We start from the raw sequence: 27737 nt of genomic DNA on the forward strand, positions 1-27737 counted from the left end.
CTAAGTAAAATAAACCAGTCACAAAAAAACAAATACAATAATACGATTTCACTCATGAGATACTTAGAAAAGTCAAATTCACAGACACAGAAAGGAGAATGGTGGAGGCAGAGGGCGATGGGGAGTTACTATTTACTAAGTACACAGCTTCAGTTTGCAAGATGGAAAAATTCTGTAGACTGATGGTGGTGACGCTTGCACAGCAATGTAAATGTACTTAATGCCAGAGAACTGTACACATAAAATGGTTAAAGTGGTAAATTTGGTTGTATATATTTTTCTACAATTTAAAAAAGTTTAAAAAAGAAAGAAATGTTACATAATACAAAAATTAATTATATAAATGTTCAACCCAAGACAAAACAGAAGTATGTGATTTATCACTATACGAAGAGTGCAAGCAATAAGTATAACCACAGTTCAGAGGAAGGAATTACCATGGGAGGCTAGGTTATATTCAGGAAGGATTTATGAAAAACTATGTTTTGAAGGCCCTAGGCACAGGCCCCAGTTATAGAAAAAGAGCAGGCATTCCAGATGGGTGAACTAGTATGAACACAAGAGCAAAGGTGGGAAAGCCCAGGCTATTTATGAAATATAGTGAGTAGTCACTTGGCTAAAAGGAAACGTTTGTGGAGAATAGTCTGAAATAAACTGAAAAAGGTAGTTTAGAGACATTTTATGGAGATTAAGTATCAGATTGAAGAATTGTACCTTATTCTATAGGTAATAAATGGGGAAGCAGCAAACATGTTTAATAAAGGAGTGTCATGATCAAAGTGCTATGTGAGGAAGATGCCTACAGTATTTTTTCAATATTATTTTTAGATCAACTTAAAGCAAGTGGGTTTTGGTGAATATTAAATGATGATAAAAATAAATTTTGTTTTAAATTACTATGTACCAGACACTCTTCGAAGTGCTTTATATACATTAGCTCATTTGGTCTTAACATTATCCACAGAACAGCCTTTTAAAGTAGTTATTGTTACTATTCCCATTTCCTTAAATGAGGAAACTGAGGCACAGGCCAATAATTTCAATAAGGTTATTGTATAGCTATAAGTGGTTGAACTGGTATTTAAACCTAGGTGATCTTACTTGCCAGAACTCTTAATCGTTGCTTATATTTTGTCTCCTTAAAGCCAAATATCTATTGGTATGCCCTGTGTTAATGGCTACATTCTTTCAAAATTATAAATGGCAGTAACATCTGCATATATTTACCACATGTCAATCTGTGTTGAGTACTCTGAGGAACCGAGAAGCACATCAGGCGGCCGGTACCACAGTGTGACAACTTCATTTGAGTAGGTCTTTGTGGGAACTGACTTGGCTCTGGCTAGTCCTTCACAGGGAAAAGAAAACAATTAAGAAATAGCTAGAATGCATTTCCCAGTCCATATTCTCACCATGACTCCAGTCACAAGGATGCCTGAGATGGCCACTCTATGCCTTTTTGAGGCTTAACAAAATTAGGTTTATGAATTTTTTTTTGAGTGTGAGTGGTCTTGGGTCAGCAAATCCTATTATTTATTAAACTAAATAATAATAATTCCACATTCAGAGACCATGCTTACTTTTATGAGTGAATGCACCTGGTACAGTATCTGGGCTAATCTAAACTTAAGATACCCTCCTTCTATCCATGAATTATTATGCCAAAATTATTTCCTACTTGAATTTAAATTAATGCAAAACAGGCCAATGACATTAAGATAAACAATTTTACTTCTTAAAGCTATAGGCTTTTGTCACCTTTTAACCTGCTTCCAACTTACATTTGCTATATCAATTCTTACCAAAAACCATGAAGTTACTGGTTCATGATCCTGTTAAGTTTTATTGACAATTCCCTTGTAGAAGTTTATATTTAGAGAAAGTTTCCTTGGAATAAACTACAACGTCATTCTGTACTTTCTAAGTTTTAAGTTACATGGTTAATTTTAAAATAAGGTGAACCTCACTGTCTTTGGATATTATTAATTGCTATAGATGACGTAAAACACGAACCATTCCTTTGCCAGTTTAATATGAAATTCACTGATTATCTAGAAATAAAGGCAAGAGTTCACAACTTTATCTCTTGAGCCACTGGCGTAAGAGAGTTGCTTTTATTACCTCTACGCCTCCAAATTCTGATCACCTAAAGAAGTAACTTTAAAAGATATATGAAGAAATATAAATTTATTTTAACATACAGTTTATTTCAAACAACAAGGAATAATTAATTTTTAGGCTGTGATTTCTGTTGTGTGTAACTACTGTATCTGATTAAAATATTAAATAAGAAAAATGTAATAAAAGGATGATTCAATACTTTGTTAAACTGGATAAGGTCACCCAAATGAAGCCAGAAATTTAAAAAATTAGGCAGTACTTATACTATTTTCATTACGTATAAGGGCTAAAGGATGCAACTGAAACAATGTTGACACTGTTTTATTACAGGTTTTACTCTACCGTCCCAACTTGGTAAAATAAATTCAACCAATTTTGGTAATTAGCAAATGGAAGCAGCTTTCTGATTTCTCTTGCTGATATAATACTGGGTTATATGGGGGAAAGGACAAGGCTGCAAGTTTGCTAATGCTATACATATAACATCAAAGCAATTGCAGCTATAGTTTCCTCAGTAACTTATACTCCACCTCCTGACAGAATTCTAAACTATGATGCTTGCTCAAACAGGCTTCTGATTCAGTTCACAATTAGATCTGCAATTTTGGCATGAAATGAAATACACAGTAATTTCTTCCAAACCAAATTAATTGTGATATGGTATTATTATATAAACCATTTTCTATTATTAATGAAAATGTCTATTTATATTAATACTTCCCTGATCACAGGAAAAGCAGGTCATAGAGATCAAGAACAATTTACTGTAAAATACTCAGTTATATGACTCTCCCTTACTTGTGTCCGAAGTATACTTACTATGAAACCAATACAAAAATAAATAACTAAAAGCAACAGAGACAAAGTTCATTGTACTATCTCATGGAATAATTAGATTTTCCTGTTGGCCTGTGGACAGATAAAATTTGCTTGGCTTGGTTTGTAGAGGTAAAAAGCAAAATTTAAAGGACTCATAGTATTCCCCCACCAAAAGTACATTTTTGATGGCTCTTGCCATTCTTTTTGCATATCTTATAACCAAGCAGGGTTTCTCCATCACTGTCATTCATTTGGGGATTAAGGAATAAGGAGCAGTAAATGCAGCCTGGCCAAAAACATTTAAAAGAGGGGCAGGGAAAGAGAGAGAGAGAATAACAATTACTAGGAAAATAACATAAACTATGCCCTAGAGGCTCTATGTAAGCATATGGAAATGACTTATAATTTCTCATTTAGACTCATGTGACCTACCCAATTCCTTTTAAATAGCAACCTACCTTTCAAACAAATGGAAAAGTGTTAAATGAATAAAAGTATGGGAATTTTCAGAACAAATTCACCACTTAATAACAGTGAATTTTTAATCTGTTATTAACAGAGTAATACTTGAAACACTAATGTTTATCACATTAATGAAATATTCCAAAAGTAAAACAACTATAATCACTTACGAAAAATGATAAATACTAACTATGAAAAACTGCATGGGCTTTTAAAAACTAACTTCTGTTACAGTACTCAAAATCTCAGAATGTGGAATATTAAAAAAACACAAAAAAACTAAGTTACTATATGGAGTTCCTTCAATATAAAAAAGTTTACTCCCTAGAAGCAAAAAACATGTAATTTTATTTCACCTTTCTAGTCCCTTATAACTGGATTAGCTAAAGAGAGACAGACAGACAGCTACTAATTAAATTATTAAGCATATAAATAAATACAAAGCATGGTGGCAGGGACTTCCCTGGTGGTGCAGTGGTTAAGAATCCGCCTGCCAATGCAGGGGACGTGGGTTTGATCCCTGGTCCAGGAAGATCCCACATGCTCCGGAGCAACTAAGCCCATGCACCACAACTACTGAGCCTGTGCTCTAGGAGCCCGTGAGCCACAACTACTGAAGCCCATGCTCCTAGGGCCCGCGCTCTGCAACAAGAGAAGCCACCGCAATGAAAAGCCCGTGCGCCACAACCAAGAGTAGCCCCTGCTCGCTGCAACTAGAGAAAACCCGCGCAGCAATGAAGACCCAACGCAGTCAAATGAATAAATTAAATAAATAAATAAATAAATAAATAAAACTATTTTTTAAAAAAAGCATGGTGGCAGGCATATTAAAGGAATCCCTTTCAGTAATGACATTTAAACTCTTTAGTCTCAGGACCCCTTTTAGGCTCTTAAAAATTATTGAGTATCCAAAGAGTTTTTATTTATGTAGATTATATTTACTGACATTCACATATTAGAAAAACAGAAACATCTAAAACTTCTTCCTTAAAAACACCATTTATATGTTAACATGAGTATTTTTATGAAAAATATTTTTTCCAAAATAAAATAAAAACTAGTATGAATGGCCTTGTTTTACATTTTTGTAGTCTATTTTAATAGAAGACAGTTGGATTCTCATATCTACTTTTGCATTCAATCTATTGTGATGTTACTCTGACTGAAGTTATATATAAAGAGAATCAGGTTTCACACGGATGCGAAATTGGAAAGAAGAGCATTTTAATAGCCTTTCTGATAATTGTGCATATACTTTTTTGATACTACATCAAAATTAGAAAATATTTAGCTTCTTAAAGATTATATGGTAACTTGAAACTATATCAATCAACTTCTAATACTTTTGCTACATTAAAATTCACTGGTCTATCCTGCACTTTAAATGGATATTTTACCTATGCATGATTCTGTAATACCATGCATTGGTCATCTGGAAAATACTGGTTCTCTAGGCTATTCAGATATTACAAATGTTTACACATTTCTTTAGCATATCAAAAAAAATCATATTTGTTAACGTCACCACTGATCTCACCAGAAAAGTCTTCAAGTACTGGGAAGCTATCAAATTCAAAATGGCAGATCCAAATTTCCAAAATCTAATTTTTGCTTGAAAACTCAAATTTTACTATGGTCAAGAAATACTTTCACAGTTGTTTTCCTTGAAATGATAGGCTCACTTCATTCATTTTTTAAGAAAGCATCTGCCAAATACCTAAGTCTGAGTAACCACAGTTTGTCTACTGGCCATTTTTTTCAAGTAAAAATGATACTTCTTAAAATAAAAAGGTGGTGGGGTGGGCTAGTTCAGTTTGCACTCATATAATTACACAAGCACTTTTCCTTGAAATAACCATAGTATTTCTGTGTGCAGCAAATGTGTTTTATGTGTATTTCCCATTTCATCACACAAAATACTAAAAAGACACCTACTCAAAAATGGAGATTTAATAAAATTTAATAAATTTTACTGCTTCATCTGATACCTCAAAAAGTGTTTTCCTACAGGTGTATAGTGGTGAAGAATACAATGGCTACTAAGTATAGTTTGATGCGAGTGCCTTGATTTATACTAAGGGTACCAGTAGCTTTATCCCTTCTTACTTTTGGATAATCAATGTAAATATTAACACAGTGAAGAGGGCAAGTAAACTTTTAGTATAATTTTGAGAATATATTATACTTTTGGAGATCCCCCGAAAGGGTCTCAGGACGCTTAGGGGGTCTATGGACCATACCTGAGAACCAATGCCTTTTAGCATTCACTAATATAACTCACCACCAAAATTTTCAAATATTTTATTCCATGAGCTACAGAGAACACTTCCAAACCCACATAAAAGCAATCATACAGTGTCAACGGTTGTTCTTTTAAACTTAAACACCTGGAACTATTTATAAATATCTCATACATTCCATACCAAAATCTGCTAGCTTTAATTCTCCTTTTTCATTAATGAGGAGGTTCTGTGGTTTTAAGTCTCGGTGTAACACCTTTCTTCTGTGGCAATATGCCAAACCACGTAGAATTTGGTATAAAAACAGCTACGGAAACAAAAAACAGAAATTAGTCTTACAGATAATAAGATATACTTTGGTATAAGTTATGGTAAACAGAAAAGCAACTGGCCTAGAAGAGTAAGAGAAAAAAAAAAAAGGAAACACATCCTTTTCCTTACATACCTGTTGTCTGAATTTTACAATTTATTATTCTATTTGAAGCATCTACCTATTTTTTTAGAGTGAACAAAGCGAAATGAAACTTTGTCTTCGTAGCAATAGTTCACTTGTTACTGAAAATGACTTTAAATAAATGTACCTCATAAATTTACAGGCCTACTAATTAGGCTTACAGTTTAATTATGAAATTCTGACAAAACAAACAACCTTCTACCATTACCCCACCCTACTCCCCTCCAAAAAACCTGATGTGGGACAACGTCTTTAAAATAAGGCAATGGAATTGGTGGTTTTATGAACATTCTGAGATGTCAAACAGAATGGTGTTGCATAGCTCTGGCAAATTATGTGCTATAAAAATAACCTAAAATAACCTAAACCAGCTTCTATCACCCACCTTCTGGGTACTTTACTTTCAGCACCTCCTACTCAGCCTTCAAAATCTGCTATGATTCAGAAAAGGGAATTGGCACTGTAGAGCTCTGAATGGCTCTTTGAGAAAAGCAATTCCTATAAGGCTAATGGGAGACTTTTTGTTGTGGATTTTGGTGGAAAAAAGAATATGAAACACAGGAGGTCTTTGATTCTTTGTGGTTAACAAAGAAGAGGATTCAGGACTGTACCCTTGGTTTTCTTGAAGGTGAAAAATAGCATTAGAACTTCAAGAATAAACCAAGGCAGCAGGTGAACAATGGGCCTGAAGAAATTCTAATTAGCAGAGTTTCTACACTCTACATATTCATGTGTTTTGAAAACTCTTTAATTACTACTTCCAAATAGTCCCGTTACTTTTTATGTTTGAAAAAATATAAGAGGCTAGTTAAACAGAGAATAAAATACTCTACAACTTAAGCCAGGAATGTAAACCTGGCTTAAGACATATAAACTTCTCAAATCTTTGTCAAATTATGATGATTAAGGACAATTTTCTTTCCAAATTACTGCTAATATGAAAGCAGGAAAATATAAAAGCCACAAACAAAAATAAACACAAATGAGATTCAGAACACCTTGCAAAACAAAATGTGAAATATGATGAAAACAATTCTCATAGAAAATATATGGAAAGAGACTTAAAGTCCTATTCTAAAATTCTTCCCAATGTGTTATCCATATGTTTTGAACTGTCTTTTACTAAAAGAAACTGGCTCTCCTTTATACCAAACTTAACTGTTTTTAAAAGTATATAAGTTTAAAGTTACTATCTACAGAGTTGGAACTGTCTCAAAAATACAGCTGGGACAGCCTATTTCCAGAACAGTTTCTCACAAACTGTTGACTAAGTTTGGATAAATAAATCTTTGCTAAATTTGGAGTATATCAGGTCAAAGAAACCTACTGTAAGAACACAACTGTATCAAAGGTTTTTATTTGATTTTACTTTTACTCTTGGGTTTCATCTGGCACTATTATACCAAACTTTTCTAGCATTACTTGCATCTTTAGATATTTTTCAGATAAGAAAACATATGTTACTTTTCCTCCTGACAGTACAGAATGGTATTTCCAGTCTAGTATTCATAATACCTATGCAGGTTCCTGGCCTTACTCATTAGACTAGTACCTTGAAAAGTCGTTTTATAATTAAATACCATTCTAAATACTTCAGGGGAGTTTGCCATGTAAAGGAGGCCCTTTGCAGAATGCACTAATCATTTTCATTGATCTTAAACATTTGGATTTTGATAAAATAGGCATGTTGTTTTCTTTTTAAGCAGAATATACCTGTAAATGTATTCTATATATATCTAAGAGAATCAATGTTATAATGTGAAAGGAAACTGTCAAAAGTTTTTGTTTTTGTTTTTTTGGAGCAGAGAAAGGTCTATTGCAGAGCCAAGCAGGGAGAATGGGTAGCTCACGCTCAAAAACCTCAAACTCCTCAAAAGTACTTTTTAAAACTTTTAAAATGAAGTAGTTCTATAAAAAGGTCTGATTCTAAGAAATACTACAGTGTAGTAAACAGAAGTTCTGAGTAAATATGTTCAGGACAATAACCTATTTAAAATGCCTAACAGAAAATTCTGAAGCATATTTCATACGTAATGTAGTTCATCTATGCTTAAGTGTTTGTCTGTACTTTAAATAAAATTTAAAATGACACACTAAAGCATACCTTAACATTGTGCATACTCATGATGTTTCCACAGTCATCCATGTACTGTTTTAGATCTTTATCCTGAAAAAATACAGCACTTTACTATGTGATACATAGTTTTGAGAAGGCATGACTGATTTACTTAATAGCGTTTAGTTTAAAAAAAAATTTTTTTTTTAATTGAAGTATAGTTGATTTACAATGTTGTGTTAGTGTCTGGTGTAAAGCAAAGTGATTCAGTTATAAATACATATATATACATATTCTTTTTCAGAAAAGTAAGTTGTTTTTTGAGGAAAGATACTGAATGCACCACACATAATTTAATTAAATACTAATAACAATAATGTTCCCGGGGCTGTTAAAAAATCCAATTTGCTATGTTTTATCATTTAGTAAATGCTTACCAGATACTCAAAGACCAGAGTCAAAGATTTATCTGTGTGAACAATGTCATGTAACGTTACTATATTTGCATGTTTTAGATCCTTTAATAGTGAAACTGCAAAACAGAAAAGAAAGCCAATTACTTAATCTGTGGTAGCCAGTCTTTTTAAAAAAAATCCTAAGTTTAACATATGAATGATTGAGTTTAGGAGTCTCTTAAATTTAAAACAATAATCCACCAAAGGGATTTGTAGTAGATATTTTAATAGAATCAATTTTTTTCTTTTCTTTTATGGTTCTGGGTTTGGTATTTTTAATACTTAAATTATCCTCAATATTACACTAATACTCTCCATGACATCTTTTTTTCTCAAATGTTAACTTATTGAGACTTCTAGGATTAATTTAGACATAAAGTCCAAGGTACCCTTTTTCCTCCAAATTGCTTGTCAGTTGCCTCAAACTATTTTCTGGATAATCTTTTTAAAAAAATCATACCATTATATAAATATATTTACAGCCTGTATATACTATTTATAGTTAGCTTTCCCCCATGCATCAATATATAACATTTCCCAATGTCAAATATTTGTCTGTGACAACAATCTTTAATGATTTCATAGTACTTCATTATAAGCTGTACAATAATATATCTAACTAATTCCTTTTATTAAATATTTCAGCTTTAGTTATTGCTTTCCCCCCCAGGGCCTTGTTTTATTGTATTCTTTCTCCTCAATGAGATGCCATAAGCTGTAGTGGCATATATTTTCCAGTCATGTACTATTTCTATATCTGAGCTCCTTGTACTTACAAAAAATGAACTCATTATATAGCTTCGGTTTTAAAATATTCTATATAAATTTCATTAATACATTCTGCTCACAAAAGTACAAATTATACCTTCTCTTATTGCTGTGCAGGGTGCACCTTCTTCATGTTCCAACCGGATCTCTTTCAATGCCACCAAATTCTCTGTCAATTTACTTCTTCCTTTATATACTGTTGCATATGTACCCTACAAAATATATTTTTGAAAGACACATCAAAAATATCATGAGTCTATCTATATCATCTATACAATAAAAAGCCCTAACTAAATTTCTAATTTCTAAGCATGTGTGAAATTCCATCTTGCAAGGAAAACCCCACCATGATTAATCTTAGTTTTCCTATAGCTAAGAAGACTTTCAGTTCCATACGCACAGCTTCCCTACTCTTACAACCCTACAGAGTGCTTCAAAGGTATGAAAACATAGGGAGAATATTTAATTTACTTTTCGTACTTTGTATTAGATTAATAACTGAATCAATAGATTTAGAATCAAAGGTACTTTAACTGCAATGGTATGTGGAGATTGAGGAAATTAATTAAGCATAGTAAGTGAAAACTGAACATTTAACTAACATTTTGTGAAATTTTACCCGTTTTCAGACTTTTCAGAATCTTTGTATGCAAGAGCTCTCCTTTAAAAAACAAATATATTCTATAGATTTCTTCTATCATTGCCAGGATAGTCCTCAAACTCCCTTAAGGCCTCCCTAGTAACTAATTCTATTATTTTCTTCTCACTTTCTCACTCTGGGAGGTAGACCATTTCAAAATTAGTCAGTACTAGTAGCAACTTCAAGAAAACCAAGGTCTTATGGGTCAAGAATTTCCTTAACCTTTAATGAGATGTGTCTTTAACCTTAATGATAGTATTTTGATTTTTCACAAGTTTGAACACATGCAATTTCCTACATGACAGCACAGACAAAGAATACCAGGAAGCTAACTAACAAATTAAATGTCTATTTTGTTACCAAGAAAGCACAATATTTTATGCTTCAATAGCAGGTTATAAGGCTATTTAAAAAATGCATTTCTTCTCACACTGATGGGATGATTTCAAGAATTAAAGGGTTTTTCCTTCTAACATTCTGTTGCCTTTTCAGAACAAGATATAATCTTTTAGATGATGAACAAGAAAAAAATGCACCTTACATGTTTGAAATAAGTATTAACTTACCTCTCCAAGCTTTTCCAATTTGATGTAGGTTTCCATTTTTCCAAACCCAATTTCTGACTGAAAGCAAACAATTATAAATTTAGTATTCTTAAAATTTCAATTCATCACTGCCTCAATTTCTGAAACTCTCCTGCTCTGAAGAGTCTCTTGGAATAGAAAAATCTGGTTATAATTAAATTGTTGAACATCTGTCAAATTTTAAAATAAATTTTTAAAACTGGAACATTCAAAGGTTCAAAAATATCAAAGTTCACAATTAAAATTGTCAACCCATCTTTTACATAGATCGATTAACATTCTGCTATGGGGACTTACTTAGTGGCGCAGTGGTTAAGAATCCACCTGCCAATGCAGGAGACACGGGTTCGATCCCTGGTCAGAGAAGATCCCACATGCTGCAGAGCAACTAAGCCTGTGTGCCACAACTACTGAGCCTGTGCTCGAGAGCCCACAAGCCACAACTACTGAGCCCGCATGCTGCAACTACTGAAGCCCGCGCACCTAGAGCCCATGCTCCGCAACAAGAGAAGCTACCACAGTGAGAAGCCCACGCACCGCAACGAAGAGTAGCCCCCACTCGCCGCAACTAGAGAAAGCCTGCATACAGCAACGAAGACCCAACACAGCCAAAAATAAATAAAAACAAACAAAAAACATTCTGCTATTATCAAAACTACAATGAGGTATCTATCACCTAACACTGGTCAGAATGGGCATCATCAAAAAATATACAAACAATAAATGCTGGAGAAGGTGTGGAGAAAAGGGAACCCTTTTGCACTGTTGGTGGGAATGTAAATTGATACAGCCACTATGGAAAACAGTATGGAGGTTCCTTAAAAAACTAAAAATAGAATTCATATAATCCAGCAATCCCACCACTGGGCATATACCCAGAGAAAACCATAATTCAAAATGATACACGTACCACAATGTTCACAGCAGCATTATTTACAATAGCCAGGACATGGAAGCAACCAAAATGTCCATCAACAGAGGAATGGGTAAAGAAGATGCGCTACATATACACAATGGAATATTACTCAGCCATAAAAAGGAACGAAACTGGGTCATTTGTAGAGATGTGGATGGACCTAGAGAGTGTCATACAGAGTGAAATAAGTCAGAAAGAGAAAAACAAATATTGTATATTAACGCATATATGTGGAATCTAGAAAAATGGTACACATGAACCAGTTTGCAAGGCGGAAATAGAGACACAGATGTAGAGAACACCGTATGGACACCAAGCGGGGAAAGGGGGCCGGGGGTGGGGGATGAATTGGGAAATTGGGATTGACATATATACACTAATACGTATAAAACAGATAACTAATAAGAACCTGTTGTATAAAAATAAAATAAAAAAGAAAGAGAAAAACCAATATCATATATTAATGCATATATGTGGAATATAGAAAAATGGTATAGATTACCTTATTTGCAAAGCAGAAATAGAGACAGAGACGTAGAGAACAAATGTATGGATACCAAGGGGAAAAGGGGTGGGGTGGGAAGAAATGAGAGATTGGGATTGATACATATACACTACTGATACTATGTATAAAATAGACAACTGAGGGGACCATACTGTATAGCACAGGGAACTCTACTTAATGCACTGTGGTGTCCTAAATGGGAGGGAAATCCAAAAGGGAGGGGAATATACGTATATGTATGGCTGATTCACTCTGCTGTGCAGTAGAAACTAACACAACATTGTAAAGCAACTATACTCCAATAAAAATTAATTAGAAAATATTCTGCTATGAAAAAATTTTGTCCTATTTTAAGACCCTGAGATTTTAAGATACCACAGGCATTTTAAGATACTAAAGAATTTTATAAAAGGTAACTACATGATTTTCTTTTTAACAAAACTGCAAAATAAATAATTTTCCTACATATTTTCCTTCACCAATCTTTGTGTTCCCTACGAAGGCCTGCAAAAAACAAAATACTATTTATTTCAGGTTTTCCCACCAAAATATAATAAAAAAGACAACTGCAAGTCACACTCTATTCTGAATCAGGAAATGGCTAACACAGAAGAAGCAATATAAATCTAAATCAGTCCCCTCCATCCCCAAAAAAGGGGTTTAAAAGTGAGTTCTTAAAACTATTGCTTTTAAACCTTGAGATTGTTTGCCTACTTTCTATGGAGTCAATAAATGAGATAGATGGAATACTCAAATATGTAATGGAAACCCAGCATTTAAAAACTAAAAACAAACAGAACAAAAAACTCTAACACAAAAGATTTAGGGAAAAAAGAAAAAACCAAGTGATAAAAATTTAGGGATTGAGAGAGCAGAAATAGGGGGGGGGGAAAGTTAAACAGAGGAGAAGAATAAGAATTTTCTTAAACTGCTTTCTAGTAACCCTTTGTAGATAGTGCAAAAGGCAATAATAATCTAAAAATTCACTTCTCACTTTAGAGTGATACTAATGCCCTTAAATAAATAGCCAGTGAAAGGAATAATGTTCTTTTATATATAACCTCAGCTCTCAAAGGTGTATAAATAAGGCTGGATCATTAAATACTATGTTTTAGTCAAATTCTGGAGGTTCAAATACACAATTTTTTCTGGAGGTGTTGAATAAAATAAAAATGATACTTGACAATTTGACTTAACATCTCTCACCACTTGGAACAAAAGGATAAACTGCCCCAAACTGAATGGCCAGAAGTAGCAGAGGCCTCTCAAAGGAACTGTTTCTATCCTTTTGTTACAAGGATATGTAACAATTTAAAAGCCATGCAGGGACTTCCCTGGTGGTGCAGTGGTTAAGAATCCACCTGCCAATGCAAGGGACACAGGTTCGAGCCCTGGTCCGGGAAGATCCCACATGCTGCAGAGCAACTAAGCCCGTGCGCCACAACTACTGAGGCTGTGCTCTACTGAGCCCTCGTGCCACAACTTCTGAAGCCCGCATGCCTAGAGCCTGTGCTCCACAACGAGAAGCCACCGCAATAAAAAGCACACATACCGCAACAAAGAGTAGCCCCCAGCTCACCGCAACTAGAGAAAGCCCGTGTGCAGCAACGAAGACCCAACACAGCCAAAAATAAATACATAAAATAAATACATTAAAAATAAAATAAAATAAAAGCCATGAGGAAAACTGCGTATCTAATAGTACTTAATTCAATTTTGGTAAACTAATAAAAACTGTGGTCACAGGTGGTATTATTGAATGAATGAAAAATTGCTTCTTTCTGCACTCTTAAAGACTTTTTTCTATATATGGTATTTTCAAAAAAAATTTAATTAAAAAAGTGAGATTTTGGAACCATCATGCACCATCCACCCATGTACTATCTTATATATGACTCACAGATATTAAGTCCTTGCTTTCTATTATCAATAATTATACAGAATAATAAGGTAAAACTACCCTAGACAACACTTGCTAAATATAAATGGAGTTTTTTATTTTAATATGGAAAATGTGGCAAACAGCCCACCATCTGGTACATGAGAACCTGATTCTGAATAGCCTTTTGACTTTGCATGTTTTTACAGTCTATTTACATATTGTCTTAACACTTAAAAAAAGGCTAATTACCAAGGTCACACAAACTATGATAGAATGTGTTTATTTTCTTATACCTATCTCTAGAATTTAGGTGATTAAATTCACAAACATGAAACTATTCTGCCATGAATTTTAAGTCTCATATCACATTTCTTTATGAAGGAAAAAGAACTATATTTAAAGAATAAATGGAAACTAGTATGAACAAAATAATAAATGTCCCCCCCAAAAATATAATAAAAATGTCATCATATGTAACAATAAGAAGCACATAGAAAAATATAACTACAAGCTAGGAACTTTTTTTTTTTTTTTTGGGACTATGTTGCGTGGCTTGTGGGATCTTAGTTCCCTGACCAGGAATTGAACCTGTGCCCTCAGCAGTGAAAGTGCAGAGTTCTAACCACTGGACCACCAGGGAATTCCTGGGAACTTTTTCTTATCAGGAGTTGGGATATTTTCTTATTCATTCTTTTACCTTAAGTGAATAAATACTAGCATGCCCTTAAAAGATCAAGTACACTTTGGTCCAATGGTGACTATGAAAAAAATGCTGAGGTTTGCTTTAAAGAGTGTATAAATGAACTATAAATTCAAGACTATAAAGATAAAAATGTTGTAGAGATTTACTGTATCATATAAAGTATACTGTAAGAGATGCATCAAAAATTAACATTACAAAGAGTCACTCTTCAAAGAATGAAACTTAGTGAGATCATTAAAATATGCTGAAAGTCTGCTTTTTAAAAAGAAGGTAAATACTGGAATTATCTGCCACAACCCAATTCAGAGTAAAGTGTACCCACCTCACAACATTTTAATGATTCCCAACCTTTAGGATTTAATAATTACATCCAAATATTACTTACTGAATCTTTATATGGAATTTCTAGAAAATTTTGCTTGCATTTTTATCTGAACATGACAAGATTAACAATAGATATAATGACTAGCTTGTTGACACGCTCTCCTACGGAAATTATTCAGAGGACAGAGGACAAAGCTCACTTATTCAATATTTACCAAGCACAATGCTAGGTACTGGGGATATAGTGAAGAAGACAGATATGATTTCTGCTTTCAAAAGTTCACAATCTAGACTGAGTTCCATCCTAGATTACTTTAGAATATTTTTAAAGTCTCATAAAAACAGAAATAACAGCTAAAGGAATGGAACAGTAAGCTTTGTATTTTAATACAACATAAACATTTCCTTAATTCTGCTTTTCAAACAAAGATAATTTTTTTCTCATACTTCATTGCTCTAAGAGAATACTTGGCTTTTTGGAAAACCAAGCAAATTCCTGTTCAATCAGCTCTTGTACCATAAGCACATGAAAATTAAACAAAAATATAATTTATAATAGCCAGATTCCTATAATTCAGGGTAACTTGTAAGTAGCATCGAGTATTATGGGGTATTTCTTGATTACTTTGGCTCTGGCAATATAATCACTCTATCAAAGTTATAAAGATGTATTAACACGCTGGCAATGCAGTTCTAATAGAGCTTCAAAACAACTGAAATACGTGCAAAAGTTCTATAGATGCCATTCTAAAAGTGAATGTGTATATAAGAAACACTGGGGGCAAAGGGAGATTTTTCAAACATCCATTTCCCTCCTTGTGAGATTTACCGAGTTACTGTTACTGACAGAAATGTGTTCTTAGATATGTGGGGGGCAGAAAAGAGACTGAGAATCTCTATTCTACTTGATCATTTGTCTTACAAAAGTGTGCTGTCATCATCATGATACTACCTTAACCCTGTCCATAATATGCCAAAGGTAAATTAAGTTGTGGGTGGACTTTGAACCTCACTTCCACACCACATAATATATTTATTATTTCTGAGAGACATCAGGACTTAATACCCTATTTTCTCACCTGTTCCTAGAAACAAGGACTACATATGATATATATTGGTAAAGTCATGAATGAGGAATCCGAAACTCATTGTTTAGGAAGAGGCAGATTCTTAAAATGTGTATAACTTAAACTTCAATAAAATGAGACAAACTTTCATATATAGCCTTAGTCTACTAAAGCTGCACTTAACACTCTTACAAAACTTCCATGGGGCATGTCATCATTGTAAGTGCAACAATGCCCTAACAAATCACTATCTGCCTATGGGCTTTCCCACTAGTTTAATGTTTAACTCAGTATGTTAAGAGTTAGAATATTCCATTTCTTATCAACTATAAATGAATATTAAATAACACTTCACCAATCTAATAACCAATATCTTTAACATGAGATAGAATGACTAAATGTAATGTGGTGTTCTGGATGGGATCCTGGGGAAAAAAAAGATATTAGTGGAAAACTAGGGAAATTTGAACAAAGTATGGAGTTTAGTTAATAGTAATGTACTAATATTGGTTTCCTTAGTTGTGAAAAATCTACTAAAGTAATGTAAAATGTTAATAACAGGGGTAACTGAGTATGCGGTACATGGGAACTCTCTATATGATTTTTAAATTTTTCTGTAAATCTATAACTACTCTAAAATAAAAAAACTTATTTAAATAAAAAGTCAACAGAAAGGATTCAGCAAGAGAGGGAGACTGACTATACATGAGTGTATAGGAATAACAAATATTCTAAGCATCCTGAGGAGATGGGATAGGAAGAAGGACAATTCCTCACTATTAAAGAAAGGAAAGAGGAGAATTAGTGTAATTCAGAAAATGAGAGGGTTTCTGGTTAGTGGCTTCTCTCTTCTTTGTCATGCAGTGGGAGAGGTCATCTGCTTAGAGAGGGGAAGAATTAACCAGAGAAATACAATACAATAGGGTAGTCAAGCGATACTGAGAATCCAACTGAGGCTGATGATCATAAATTCATAGAAGAACCAATCAGCCCTATTGTATGTCTTTCTCTACCAGAAATGAACTCTCTGACTTGTTTCTTATTTCCCACTCAAACAAAGGATTTATGTTATTTTTACTACCCTACTTATAATACACTGCTATTGAAAAAAAAACAACAAAGTTTTATCCTTTTAGAAAGACAAAATTTTATATTTTGTCTTGAAAAATGTTATTTTTTAGATAAAGAGTGTATCATCCATGGAAACATGAGCTCTAACAAATGTGAAGAATATTTTTCTTTTCCCATCTCCTTTCCATGCATTCCCTAATCCTTCCCCTTCACATATAAACCTAGGGTATTGAAGAATAATTTTCTAATATACTTCAAAGAAACCATGGCTTTAGTAAAGGTAGATAAATAATGAAGGATGAATCAATAGAAACCAAAACAGAGCTGGCATGATTAATCTGAAATCTATAAGCCATTTCAGATCAAAAAGCAAGGGAGGTAGATAGGAACACTCAACACAATAAAAACTCCAGTCACTTAACATTCATTAGAGGGCACTGTTTTCCTTAATTTCATGTACACTGAAAAAGACAGGTCTTAGATGATAGCTTTGGTGATTAAACCATACCTTTAGTCCCAATCTGAAATATTTACTAACTCCAAAACTTATCTTAAGTACCGATCTTTAATAAAAATTGATAACCAAAGAATACTTGCAAGCTGGTAATTAAATGACAAAGTTATTTGAATAAAAATGTCTTAAGCAGTGATGCAAAACTATGATGATCATAAACCTATACCAAAGTCAAGTTGGTATTACACTTTAACCTTGTTGTATAATGGTGAATGTCAAATAACTAACTACCCATCCTTCTGGAGCCAGCTTAAGCACTATCACCTCTGTAAGCCTGTGATGTGCAAAGACATTTTACTTGCTGTCTCTTTGTCTCATAGCACTTTATATATACTTCTACCATAGAACTAAAGTCATCCAAAACAGATCCTCACATACACAATCATCTCAATTTATGTCAAAGGTGACACTGCAATGGGGAAAGCTATCCTTTCAATAAGCAGTGCTGGGTCAACTGCTACAGGTTGGGAGAAGATATTTGCAAGACATGTAACTGACAAAGGTCCTTTATACAAAATGTATGAAGAATTCCTAACAAACCAGTAAGAAAAAGGCAGAAAGTCCAAGAGTAAAGAGATAATAGACTTGAACACCTAATTCAAAGAAGAGGATATCTAAATGGCCAATAAATATTGGAAAGGTGTTCAACTTAAGGCATCAGGAAAATGAAAAATAAAACCACGAGATAGCACTATACACTCACCAGAAAAGTTAAAAACAATTTTTTTTAAAAAAGAAGAGACAATATCAGAAAATCGAATGGAGAGGGGCTTCCCTGGCGGCGCAGTGGTTAAGAATCCGCCTGCCAATGCAGGGGACACGGGTTCAATCCCTGGTCCGGGAAGATCTCACATGCCTAAGCCTGTGCACCGAGCCTGTGCTCTAGAGCCCTCGAGCCACAACTACTGAGGCCCGCGTGCCTAGAGCCCGTGCTCTGCAACAAGAGAAGCCAACACAATGAGAAGCCCGTGCACTGCAACAAAGAGTAGCCCCCACTCGCCGCAACTAGGGAAAGCCTGTGCACAGCAACAAAGACCCAACGTAGCTAAAAATGAATAAATAAATAAATTTATATAAAAAAAAACTGCATGGAGAGCAACTAGAACTCTCATATACTGGTGATAGGAGTGTAAAATGGTATAATCACTTCGGAAACTATTTTGACAATACCTAGAAGAGGTGAACATATGCATATAATCTGATCCAACAATTCCACTCCTAGATATGCACCCAACAGAAATGCTTACATATGTTAACCGAAACACATGAACAGGAATAGTGATAGAAGCAATATTTGATCATAGCCAAAACTAAAAATAACTCAAATGTAAACGTCCATCAACAGAAGAGTGGATAAAATATAGCATACTCACACAATGGAATACCACGCAACAAAAAGAACAAATGAATTACATAACCACATGCAATAACCTAAATGAAAAACAAGCACAACACTGAACAAAAGAAGTCAATCACAAAAGAATACACGCTGCGTACATACATAATACATACATAATAGGATATTTATTGTATACTATATATATAAACTTGTATAAATACATTTTTATATATTTGAATAAAATGTATTTTAATTTGTATATTCATAATTATATAAAGTTCAAAAGTTTAAGAATAATCAGAAAAAGAATATCAAATGCATTTTTAAAATAAATAAGAATGTGTATGTAAATGAGAATAAAGAAGTCTTTCCTGATATTAAAACACTATAAACATAATATAATCAAAACAGTGGGAAACATACAGGTAAAACTAATCTTTGGCATTAGAAGGCAGGGATAATGGCTAAAGTTGAAGAAGTGAGGGTAGAAAGTGAACAAAGAAGTGGCAGGACAGGTTTTCTGGGATTTTTGGAATTTCATTTATCTGGGTGCTTGTTACACAGGTATGTTAACTTTACAAAAATTCATGGAGCTATCAATTATGGTTTATGTACTTTTCTGTATATCTAGTATACAGTAATAAATACTTACATATATAGTACATATTCAGTTCATCTAGCATGTATCAGTAAAATTTACCAAAAAATAAAATATACCTTAAATTCTATTCCAATATAATATCTTTAAACTCTTAAGAAAGGAAAATGACAAAATCCAGAAAGCAACATAATATACTTCAGCTATTCAACAATTAAATATAAAAATTAATATAAAATGTTTGTACCCAGAAAATCAAACAACCAGATCTGATGGTGCAGGTATAGTAGACTTAAAAACTTACTAAGGAAGCTCTCCGAGACCTTCGGCTCATTGGTTGATCAAATGGTGGACTGTTTATCTGCAACTTTTCAAGATATCCATCAGGTATTCTGATATCCGCAGGCAGTGATAACCGCTTATTTAAATCCTTTAAAAAAGCAGGAAAAAAAGATATTTGTAGGTAACCACAAACAGAAAAGACAAGGGCATTTTACTTTTGAATTCATGGGCTCTAATGTATTATTTCTTTTTCTTTTCTTTTTTTTGGCTGTGTTGGGTCTTCGTTTCTGGGCAAGGACTTTCTCTAGTTGCGGCAAGTGGGGGCCACTCTTCATCAAGGTGCGCGGGCCTCTCACTATCCACTATCACGGCCTCTCTTGTTGCAGAGCATAGGCTCCAGACGCGCAGGCTCAGTAGTTGTGGCTCACGGGCCCAGTTGCTCCGCGGCATGTGGGATCTTCCCAGACCAGGGCTCGAACCTGTGTCCCCTGCATTGGCAGGCGGACTCTCAACCACTGCACCACCAGGGAAGCCCTAATATATTATTTCTTAGTGATCAATAACTATAAAGTTTTATTGCAATTGTAAAGTTACCCACATTGATTATATATAATATACTGAATGCCAATGTATTTATTTACTGTAAGCAAAAGTATACAATATAGTTTAACAGAAATGGTATTCTACAACCCAGTTATTTCTGAGTCCCTTCACTGATAAATTCAACAAGGAAATAATTTTGACATTATTATACCATAGTAAGAATAGGCAAAGTCTACCACAAAATGCGATTGGTTTAAATAACCAAGTGGATATTGTATGATTTTGCATGCAACACAGTGAGACAGTTGAAATATTTTATTATTGCTATGCCAATGGAAAGAAGTAAGTAAAAGGCATTTCTATTTCACTGTACTATGTGAACTGGGAGAAACATAAAAAGAGATCTTGCCTATATTATCACACCAAGAAACATAAATCCTTTAAAAATAAATCCCAACTGTTCAAAATAGTAACCAAACCATGAAACAAAATTGAGATGTATAAGAATTGTATACATATTTATTGAGATATATGGCTTAAGTATAGATTTATATCATGTTCTCAAATGATAAGAGAAATAAAATGATGATAATCCTCCCATATTAGTTTTATGTTTTACATAACCCTAAACAAATCACAGTCAGATTATTCTTGGAACGAAACAAAATGCTTACAATTTATCTAGAAGAATAAATAGAAAATATCCAGAAACATTCTCAAATAAGTAAAAGTATATATGTGGGGGTGCGTGGGTGTTAAGAAAGAAGTCTTTCCAGATACTAAATTATACAATAAAAAAAACAACCAAGAATGTGTCTCTTTGGGGGAAAAAAAACATATAGCTCAATGGAAGAATGAGAAAGTCCAGATATAGATCCTAATATTAAATAAAAATTTTAAACATATGATAAAGAAAATCACATATAGGTGAAGAAAAATAAGAAATATTATTTTTATTACTATTTTTTTAAATAAATTTATTTATTTTATTTATTTATTTTTGGCTGCGTTGGCTCTGTTGCTGCGCCCAGGCTTTCTCTAGTTGCGGCGAGCGGGGGCTACTCTTCGTTGCGGTGCACGGGCTTCTCATTGCCGTGGCTTCTCTTGTTGTGGAGCACAGGCTCTAGGTGCACAGGCTTCAGTAGTTGTGGTACGCGGGCTCAGTAGTTGTGGCGCACGGGCTTAGTTGCTCCGTGGCATGTGGATCTTCCCGGACCAGGGCTCGAACCCGTGTCCCCTGCACTGGCAGGCAGACTCTGAACCACTGCGCCACCAGCGAAGCCCTTTTATTACTATTGTGATATAATTTATACAGTGATATGAAGAGATATCAAGTTGATTTCAGTAGTTGAAAATGCTATTTTTACCATTTAGAAACTGGTATTGTTTTCTGTAACTGACTCAGAAGCAATCTTTGATCACTGAAAATACAGTCAACCAATAGGATAAATACCCTAATCATCATTAACTCAACAGCACTCAAAAAATAACAATATTCTTATTTTAAAACATGTTCAATTTTTTGGAGAAAATTATTTTAATCTACAATATATATGGAAATAACAATATTCATAATCAACTTCTCTCCTCAAGGTTATACATAACATTGACAAAGAAAAGGAAATGAGCTCTTCATCCTTTTACATGGAGAAATAACTTATATGTGCTACAGAGATAAGTAGGTATAATAAACCATAAAGGAAGTGATATCCATATTTATAATATAAAGCAAGGGAAAAAAATCTGGCGCTTATTTTATGTATACCTTTTGAAATCTGAAATAAAATATTTATAAAATTTGTAGTATCTCGATGAATCTCAAAAATATAATTAAAATATTTTCTACAAAGAAGACTTTCCTAATGTATCATCCTGGATTTCTGAAACTTTTGAAAATCCACATATCCCTTACAGAGACCCTACATAGTATTTTGCAGAATGTTTAAGTATAATTAATGTATACTTGCCTTGGTATAGTAGATAATTAGAAAAAAATAATATTCACAGACTAGTTTTTGCTAATGCAAAGAAACAACTTTCTTACAGGTGTCACTGCCCTCATCAACATTTTCAAATAGGCATTTATTCTGTTTGACATATATATATATATATATATATACACACACACATATATATACACACACACATATATATATGCATATTTATACATATATATTTATACACACAAACACAGGCATATTTGTATTTTTTTAAATGGTACCTCCATTGAGATCCGTCTATGTATACGATTTCTAAGACAAACACCCGTAGGTGACTGGACTTCATCAGATGATGTCCCAGAAGCTTGGTCACTCTCACCATCTGATCCCATTTTTAGATTTTCATGAACAATATCTGTATCAGAAAATGAAACATTATTTATCTTAGAAGAGATATATTAAATTCTACTATATCACTTAATTTATTATCACCACAGGTAAGATGTAGACAGCCAACACATAAAAATCATAGCATAAGAAGTCTTTTACATTCTGGGTACCATAGGTGTGCAGTTAATAAAAACTGCACACGTCCTAAAACAGTAGTATAAATCCTTTTATGCTCTCAGATTATGAAAAGTTATTTTAAAAAACTAACACTCAAGTTATTACCAAGAGTTGAATATTAAAATTAGAGACCAAAAATAACACTTGAGGATTATCTTAGTCAATTCTCTTTATTTTCCAGATCTGGAAACTGAGACCTTGAAAGGTTAAATGACTTTCAAAGGTCACAGAGCTTAAAGGCAGAGCTAAAATAGAAACCTGGTCTTTTATTTAGTTTAGTATTCTTTCCATGAAATAATGGGCTATTGGGTCTATAGCCAAATGAACTGGTTCTTTGAATATTATTTTTAAAAACTGTTTTACAGCTACTAATGCAGCTTCCCACCCCCCTGTGTTAAAAAACAACAATTCAAAAAGTATTCACTGAGTATCTACTTTGTATCATAACTACAAAACAAGTACCACAAAATCTACTGGGGGTCAAAACATATTTCACCTACAATACAAGGTGGATTATGATATTTTTTAAATAGGGATAAAAGATAAATGGGAGTAGAGGGGAGGGAGATTAATTCTATTTGGGAATATTAAAAACAAACTTGTATACTTGTGTATCTGCTCATAAATTTGCATTGGTCAACCATCCTCTAATTCATCTAGAGCAGCCCACCAGAAACAAATGCTAGATCTCAAACACATCTCTTGCCACCAGTTCTCTCCACAGAATTATTCACTCTCCCAAAAGCATCATGTTGTTTCACACTGCAGTGCTTTAACAAGCTTTTTTTTTTTTTCTTATCTGTAAGAGCTGCCTTTCTTCATTTTATCAATTCGGTGAACCCATTCTTCAAAACTATGCACATATGTCATCAGCATTCAGTGAAGTCTTTTCTACTCTCAGACACAGATGACTACTGTACCCACACCTAGCACACCTACTGCACTGAAGAGCATTTTTTTGGTTCACGTTACTTTATACCAAGTTATGAGATCCTTGGGGGAAGAATTTGGCTTATTCACTTTTCTATTCCTAGAACCGAACAAAGTTCATGATACTTAGTAGGTGGCTCAACAAATATTCTACTGAATTAAATATTAACTAAAAAGAACCAAAGAATGGACTAAACAACTGGACTTTTTCTTTCAAATGAAATGTTATATGATATATCAACATGTAAAATAAATATAGTATTTCATAATTATAAATTTGAGCTTTTAGTTAACATTTACTTATACAAATGTAAGAACTGTTTAAATTAACAAAAAAATTGAACTCCAGGGTCTCATCAAATCAGTCTTAGAATTCATAAATTTCTGTATTTTGTCTTGGTAACACATTATTGAGAAAATTCTTATTCACACTGATAAGCAGCTGCAAATAGTAATAATGGTTTTTAATAAACCAATATGTAATTTAAGAATATACTTCAATGACACAGAGATTTCTGGAGAAATTTTATCCCATCTGAACAAAATATTAACATGGCAGTGAAAGTCAATATATTTATTGGGTGACTGATTCCTAATCCAATGGTATTTAATACATCTGAGGCCAACCATTCTTTTCTGCCACACTTTTAAAATGTTAAAGATAATTTAACCATGCCTTCCACTTCCAGCAAAATTTAAAAATCTTCCTTCCTCAAGGAAATGTTGAATAAAAATATACTTTAAAATGTATAGCTAAGTTCGCATGAATATATGTTTAATACCTAGGAAGCAAAGACAAAGAGAGAACTGAAAGTCCAAAGTTGTTAGGCAAAAATTGACTCTGTCACTTTCTTGGGATGGGCTTCTTATCTTTGTAAGAATGTGCTTGGATTTAGCAGCCACACTGAGATAAAAGATGAAGCCTCGGGTGTCCCACTTACAAATGAGAGCTCCTTTAGAAAGGCACGAGACTCTCAAAGAGCTACATCTTCAGTAAAAGGCAGACTTAAAAAAGAAATCTGCTCTTCTGCATGAGGACTACAAAGGAGCATATTAATCTCAGACCATGAATAAATACTTGAGTAGCATCTGACTCAACCAAGAAACAGCTCATGTCATTACCGAGCAAGTATAGTTCCGACATGAATACCAGTTGGTATTTTCATTTCCGTCAACAAGACAAAAGTGAAATGATGGAGGCTTATGTCAAGACTTTACTCATTTGTCACTGGTATGAGCAACTTCTTTTCTTAATCAGGTAATAGTTTTTGAGTAACTGAAGAATATCTACTTCTCAAATGGCTCAATTTTTGTGTAATTCACAATGTAACAGCTACAGACAGACAACACACTTTTAAATTTAACCTGCATTACTAACATTTTCAACATCACTTTCTTAAGTTTAGACCAAGGATCAGCATATGTGACCTGTTTTTGTATGGCCCTGAGCTAAAAATGGTTTTGCCATCTTTAAAGAATTATTTTAAAAAGAAGATTATGCAACAGACCATATATGGCCCACAAAACCTCAAAAATTTTTACTGCCTGGCCCTTTACAGAAAAAATTTGCCAACCCCTAGTCTAGACAATCAAGAGAACAATAAATTAAGCCCTGATTTGAAGTGTTTTCCAATTTCTGTGGGGTAAATACTCCGTTCATGGCCAACCTCAAGCTACCCACATGGCATCACTGAACATGCAGTTGGGAAATGGGCACACCATGACACAGTATTTTGACTATCCAGATATAATAGAAATAAATAACCCCCAAAGCATAGACAACAGTAAAGTGTAGTAAAATAATCAGGAAATAATGACTTTTGAGTATTCATTACCTTTGTTTTTAATTTAGTTCACTTAATTTTAAGTGTATATAATTTAAATTTTAATAATGGCTATGTTTAACAATCAGCTTGCAAAATTTCTGAAAATTTTAACCATCATCTCTCATGAACCAGTGTAAGCCACAGACAAAACCCCCCTGTAGATAACAAGCTCATCCTCCGAGAATTAACAAAACACATGAGAAAATAATCTACTATGGCTAGAGTAAGCAGATAAAGCAAGCAGCAGAATAAAACCCTCAGGAACTTCAGTAAATATAATTATGCCATAAGACTATAAAATAATTATACTTAAAATTATTTTTAAAAGACATGATAAATAAATAAGAAACCATCAAAAAAGACCAGAGAAATAAACAGAAACTTGCAGATACATATTTTTCCTAGATATTTAAAATGACACAGTGATGTAAGAATAACAACTCAGGTAATCATCATATATACTAATTATTACACTAAGCTATCAAATGGTGATAATCTGGAGTTACTAAGTATGACCCTAAATTAAGCACCATCTCAAACTGCTATTCATCTTGAAATCCTGCATCCAACTCTTAAGGGCTTTGTTTTCTTCCTGGTGGACAGATTTTCAAATACTACTCCTCTGTAGCGTCAGCACTACTGCCTCTCTAGACCCTTCCATCTTTCTGCTCTCTCTCTTATTCTCAACTTGATTTTTACCTTACAAAAAAAACTAGATAATAAAGGCTGGCTGACTTGCATACAACTAAAACCTAGCTATGGACATAAGCTACAGTCAGAAAATTTTTTAAAAAACAAATTACCTAATCTGCTTCCATTTCTGGGCATTGCCATGAAGGAGCCAAGGCTTCCTCCAATAACGCTATGTGGTCTCCGCAATGGAGGCTTCTTGAAGGACCCTGTGTACTGGTGGAGGAAGGAATGCATACTGTGAGAGGTTGGAGGTCTGCCATTCTTCACGATAGGCTCTGTGGTTCACAGTATCCAAAAATCATTCCATCCAGGATCACATGAGAAGGATTGAGAAAGCAAGAGAGAAAACAAAACAAAAGATTATGATAGAGATCGTCACATTTAACCTCATTTCTTTGGCTATGTATATAAAGTACTAGAATTAAAATAATTTCTATGATAAAATACAGAAAATTCTTCACTATTTGGAATTGATCTAGTAACTTAATTACCGATTTTTAATATAGTCGAAATTGGTTAGCAATCACAAAATTACTAATATAGCCCAAAGATTTTTCATCTGTTTATTTTAATACATCTCAAGACTGTTTCCATAATTCTACGTTTACTGACTGCCTCATATAGGTTTTATGATTAGGCATGCTATAGAATATAAAAGACATGGTCCTGGCCTGAAGTAACTTATATCCCTACTTGCTAGACATTCAAAAAAGTATGTCAAGTTAGTAAATAAAACAGAAGTACTTAAGTACAGATCAATATAGAAGTTCTGAAATTTATTACCCCAAATTTGGAATTTTTTACTATAAAGAGTGTTTTAAAAAAATCATAGGCCTATAACCATGCGGAAACATTACAAAAATACTTAAAAATTATTTAATTCTAAATGGGGGAAATCCTGTTTTATGTTTATAGGGAATCTCATGACGCCTTTCCACCTCCAAAGAAGAGCTTTGATAACTGTTAAGGACATGAAGTCTTCTGTGACACACAATCAGTCTTTGTATTAGAATTACGTTTTTACTGGTAGTAGTCAGGAATTTTAAAAGGAAGTGGGCTTCTCTGAGTATCTTCTCCTCTAACATGCAGCTGGCTCTTCTTTTGTAGCTAATAATCAGGAGTAAGGATTATTTCCTGATGAGGAGATTCCTCTACATGTAAAGGTTTATCAGACACAGAGAACAACTGGCAGGACCGGGTGGTTCAGATCCACAGAACAAGAAAGACCACGGCACGGGCTTATGAAAAATGAGCCAAGAAGGCCACTGGGCTTGCGCCTCGACTAATAATGGCTGCCTAAAAGGAGGAGAGAGATGGAGGATGGGGCAAAAGGGCCCTCAAGGATCACACAAGGCCTAGGTCATCTACTCTGGGTAGAACACCAGACTGGAGGTAGGGGAAATGCATAACTAGTAATGCAGAACATCAGTCCATGTCC

General features: G+C 33.8%; 1 protein-coding gene across 3 annotated transcripts in view; it reads right to left on the minus strand.

Moving 5' to 3' along the window:
• Positions 1 to 27737, minus strand: part of CDK17 (cyclin dependent kinase 17) — a 172904-nt gene that overhangs the window by 9238 nt on the left and 135929 nt on the right. For all 3 annotated transcript variants that reach the window (XM_036866001.1, XM_036865999.1, XM_036866002.1), the window contains 9 exons: positions 26410 to 26574; positions 22565 to 22698; positions 19823 to 19948; positions 10582 to 10638; positions 9473 to 9587; positions 8590 to 8684; positions 8201 to 8263; positions 5826 to 5949; positions 1228 to 1348 (listed from right to left, as the gene is read on the minus strand). In XM_036866001.1, the coding sequence (XP_036721896.1) occupies positions 1228 to 1348; positions 5826 to 5949; positions 8201 to 8263; positions 8590 to 8684; positions 9473 to 9587; positions 10582 to 10638; positions 19823 to 19948; positions 22565 to 22698; positions 26410 to 26574 (1000 nt within the window). The remainder of the gene's footprint in view (positions 1 to 1227; positions 1349 to 5825; positions 5950 to 8200; positions 8264 to 8589; positions 8685 to 9472; positions 9588 to 10581; positions 10639 to 19822; positions 19949 to 22564; positions 22699 to 26409; positions 26575 to 27737) is intronic.

This window comes from Balaenoptera musculus, chromosome 10 (assembly GCF_009873245.2).
Source record: "Balaenoptera musculus isolate JJ_BM4_2016_0621 chromosome 10, mBalMus1.pri.v3, whole genome shotgun sequence".
In the NCBI taxonomy this organism is placed as follows: Eukaryota; Metazoa; Chordata; class Mammalia; order Artiodactyla; family Balaenopteridae; genus Balaenoptera; species Balaenoptera musculus.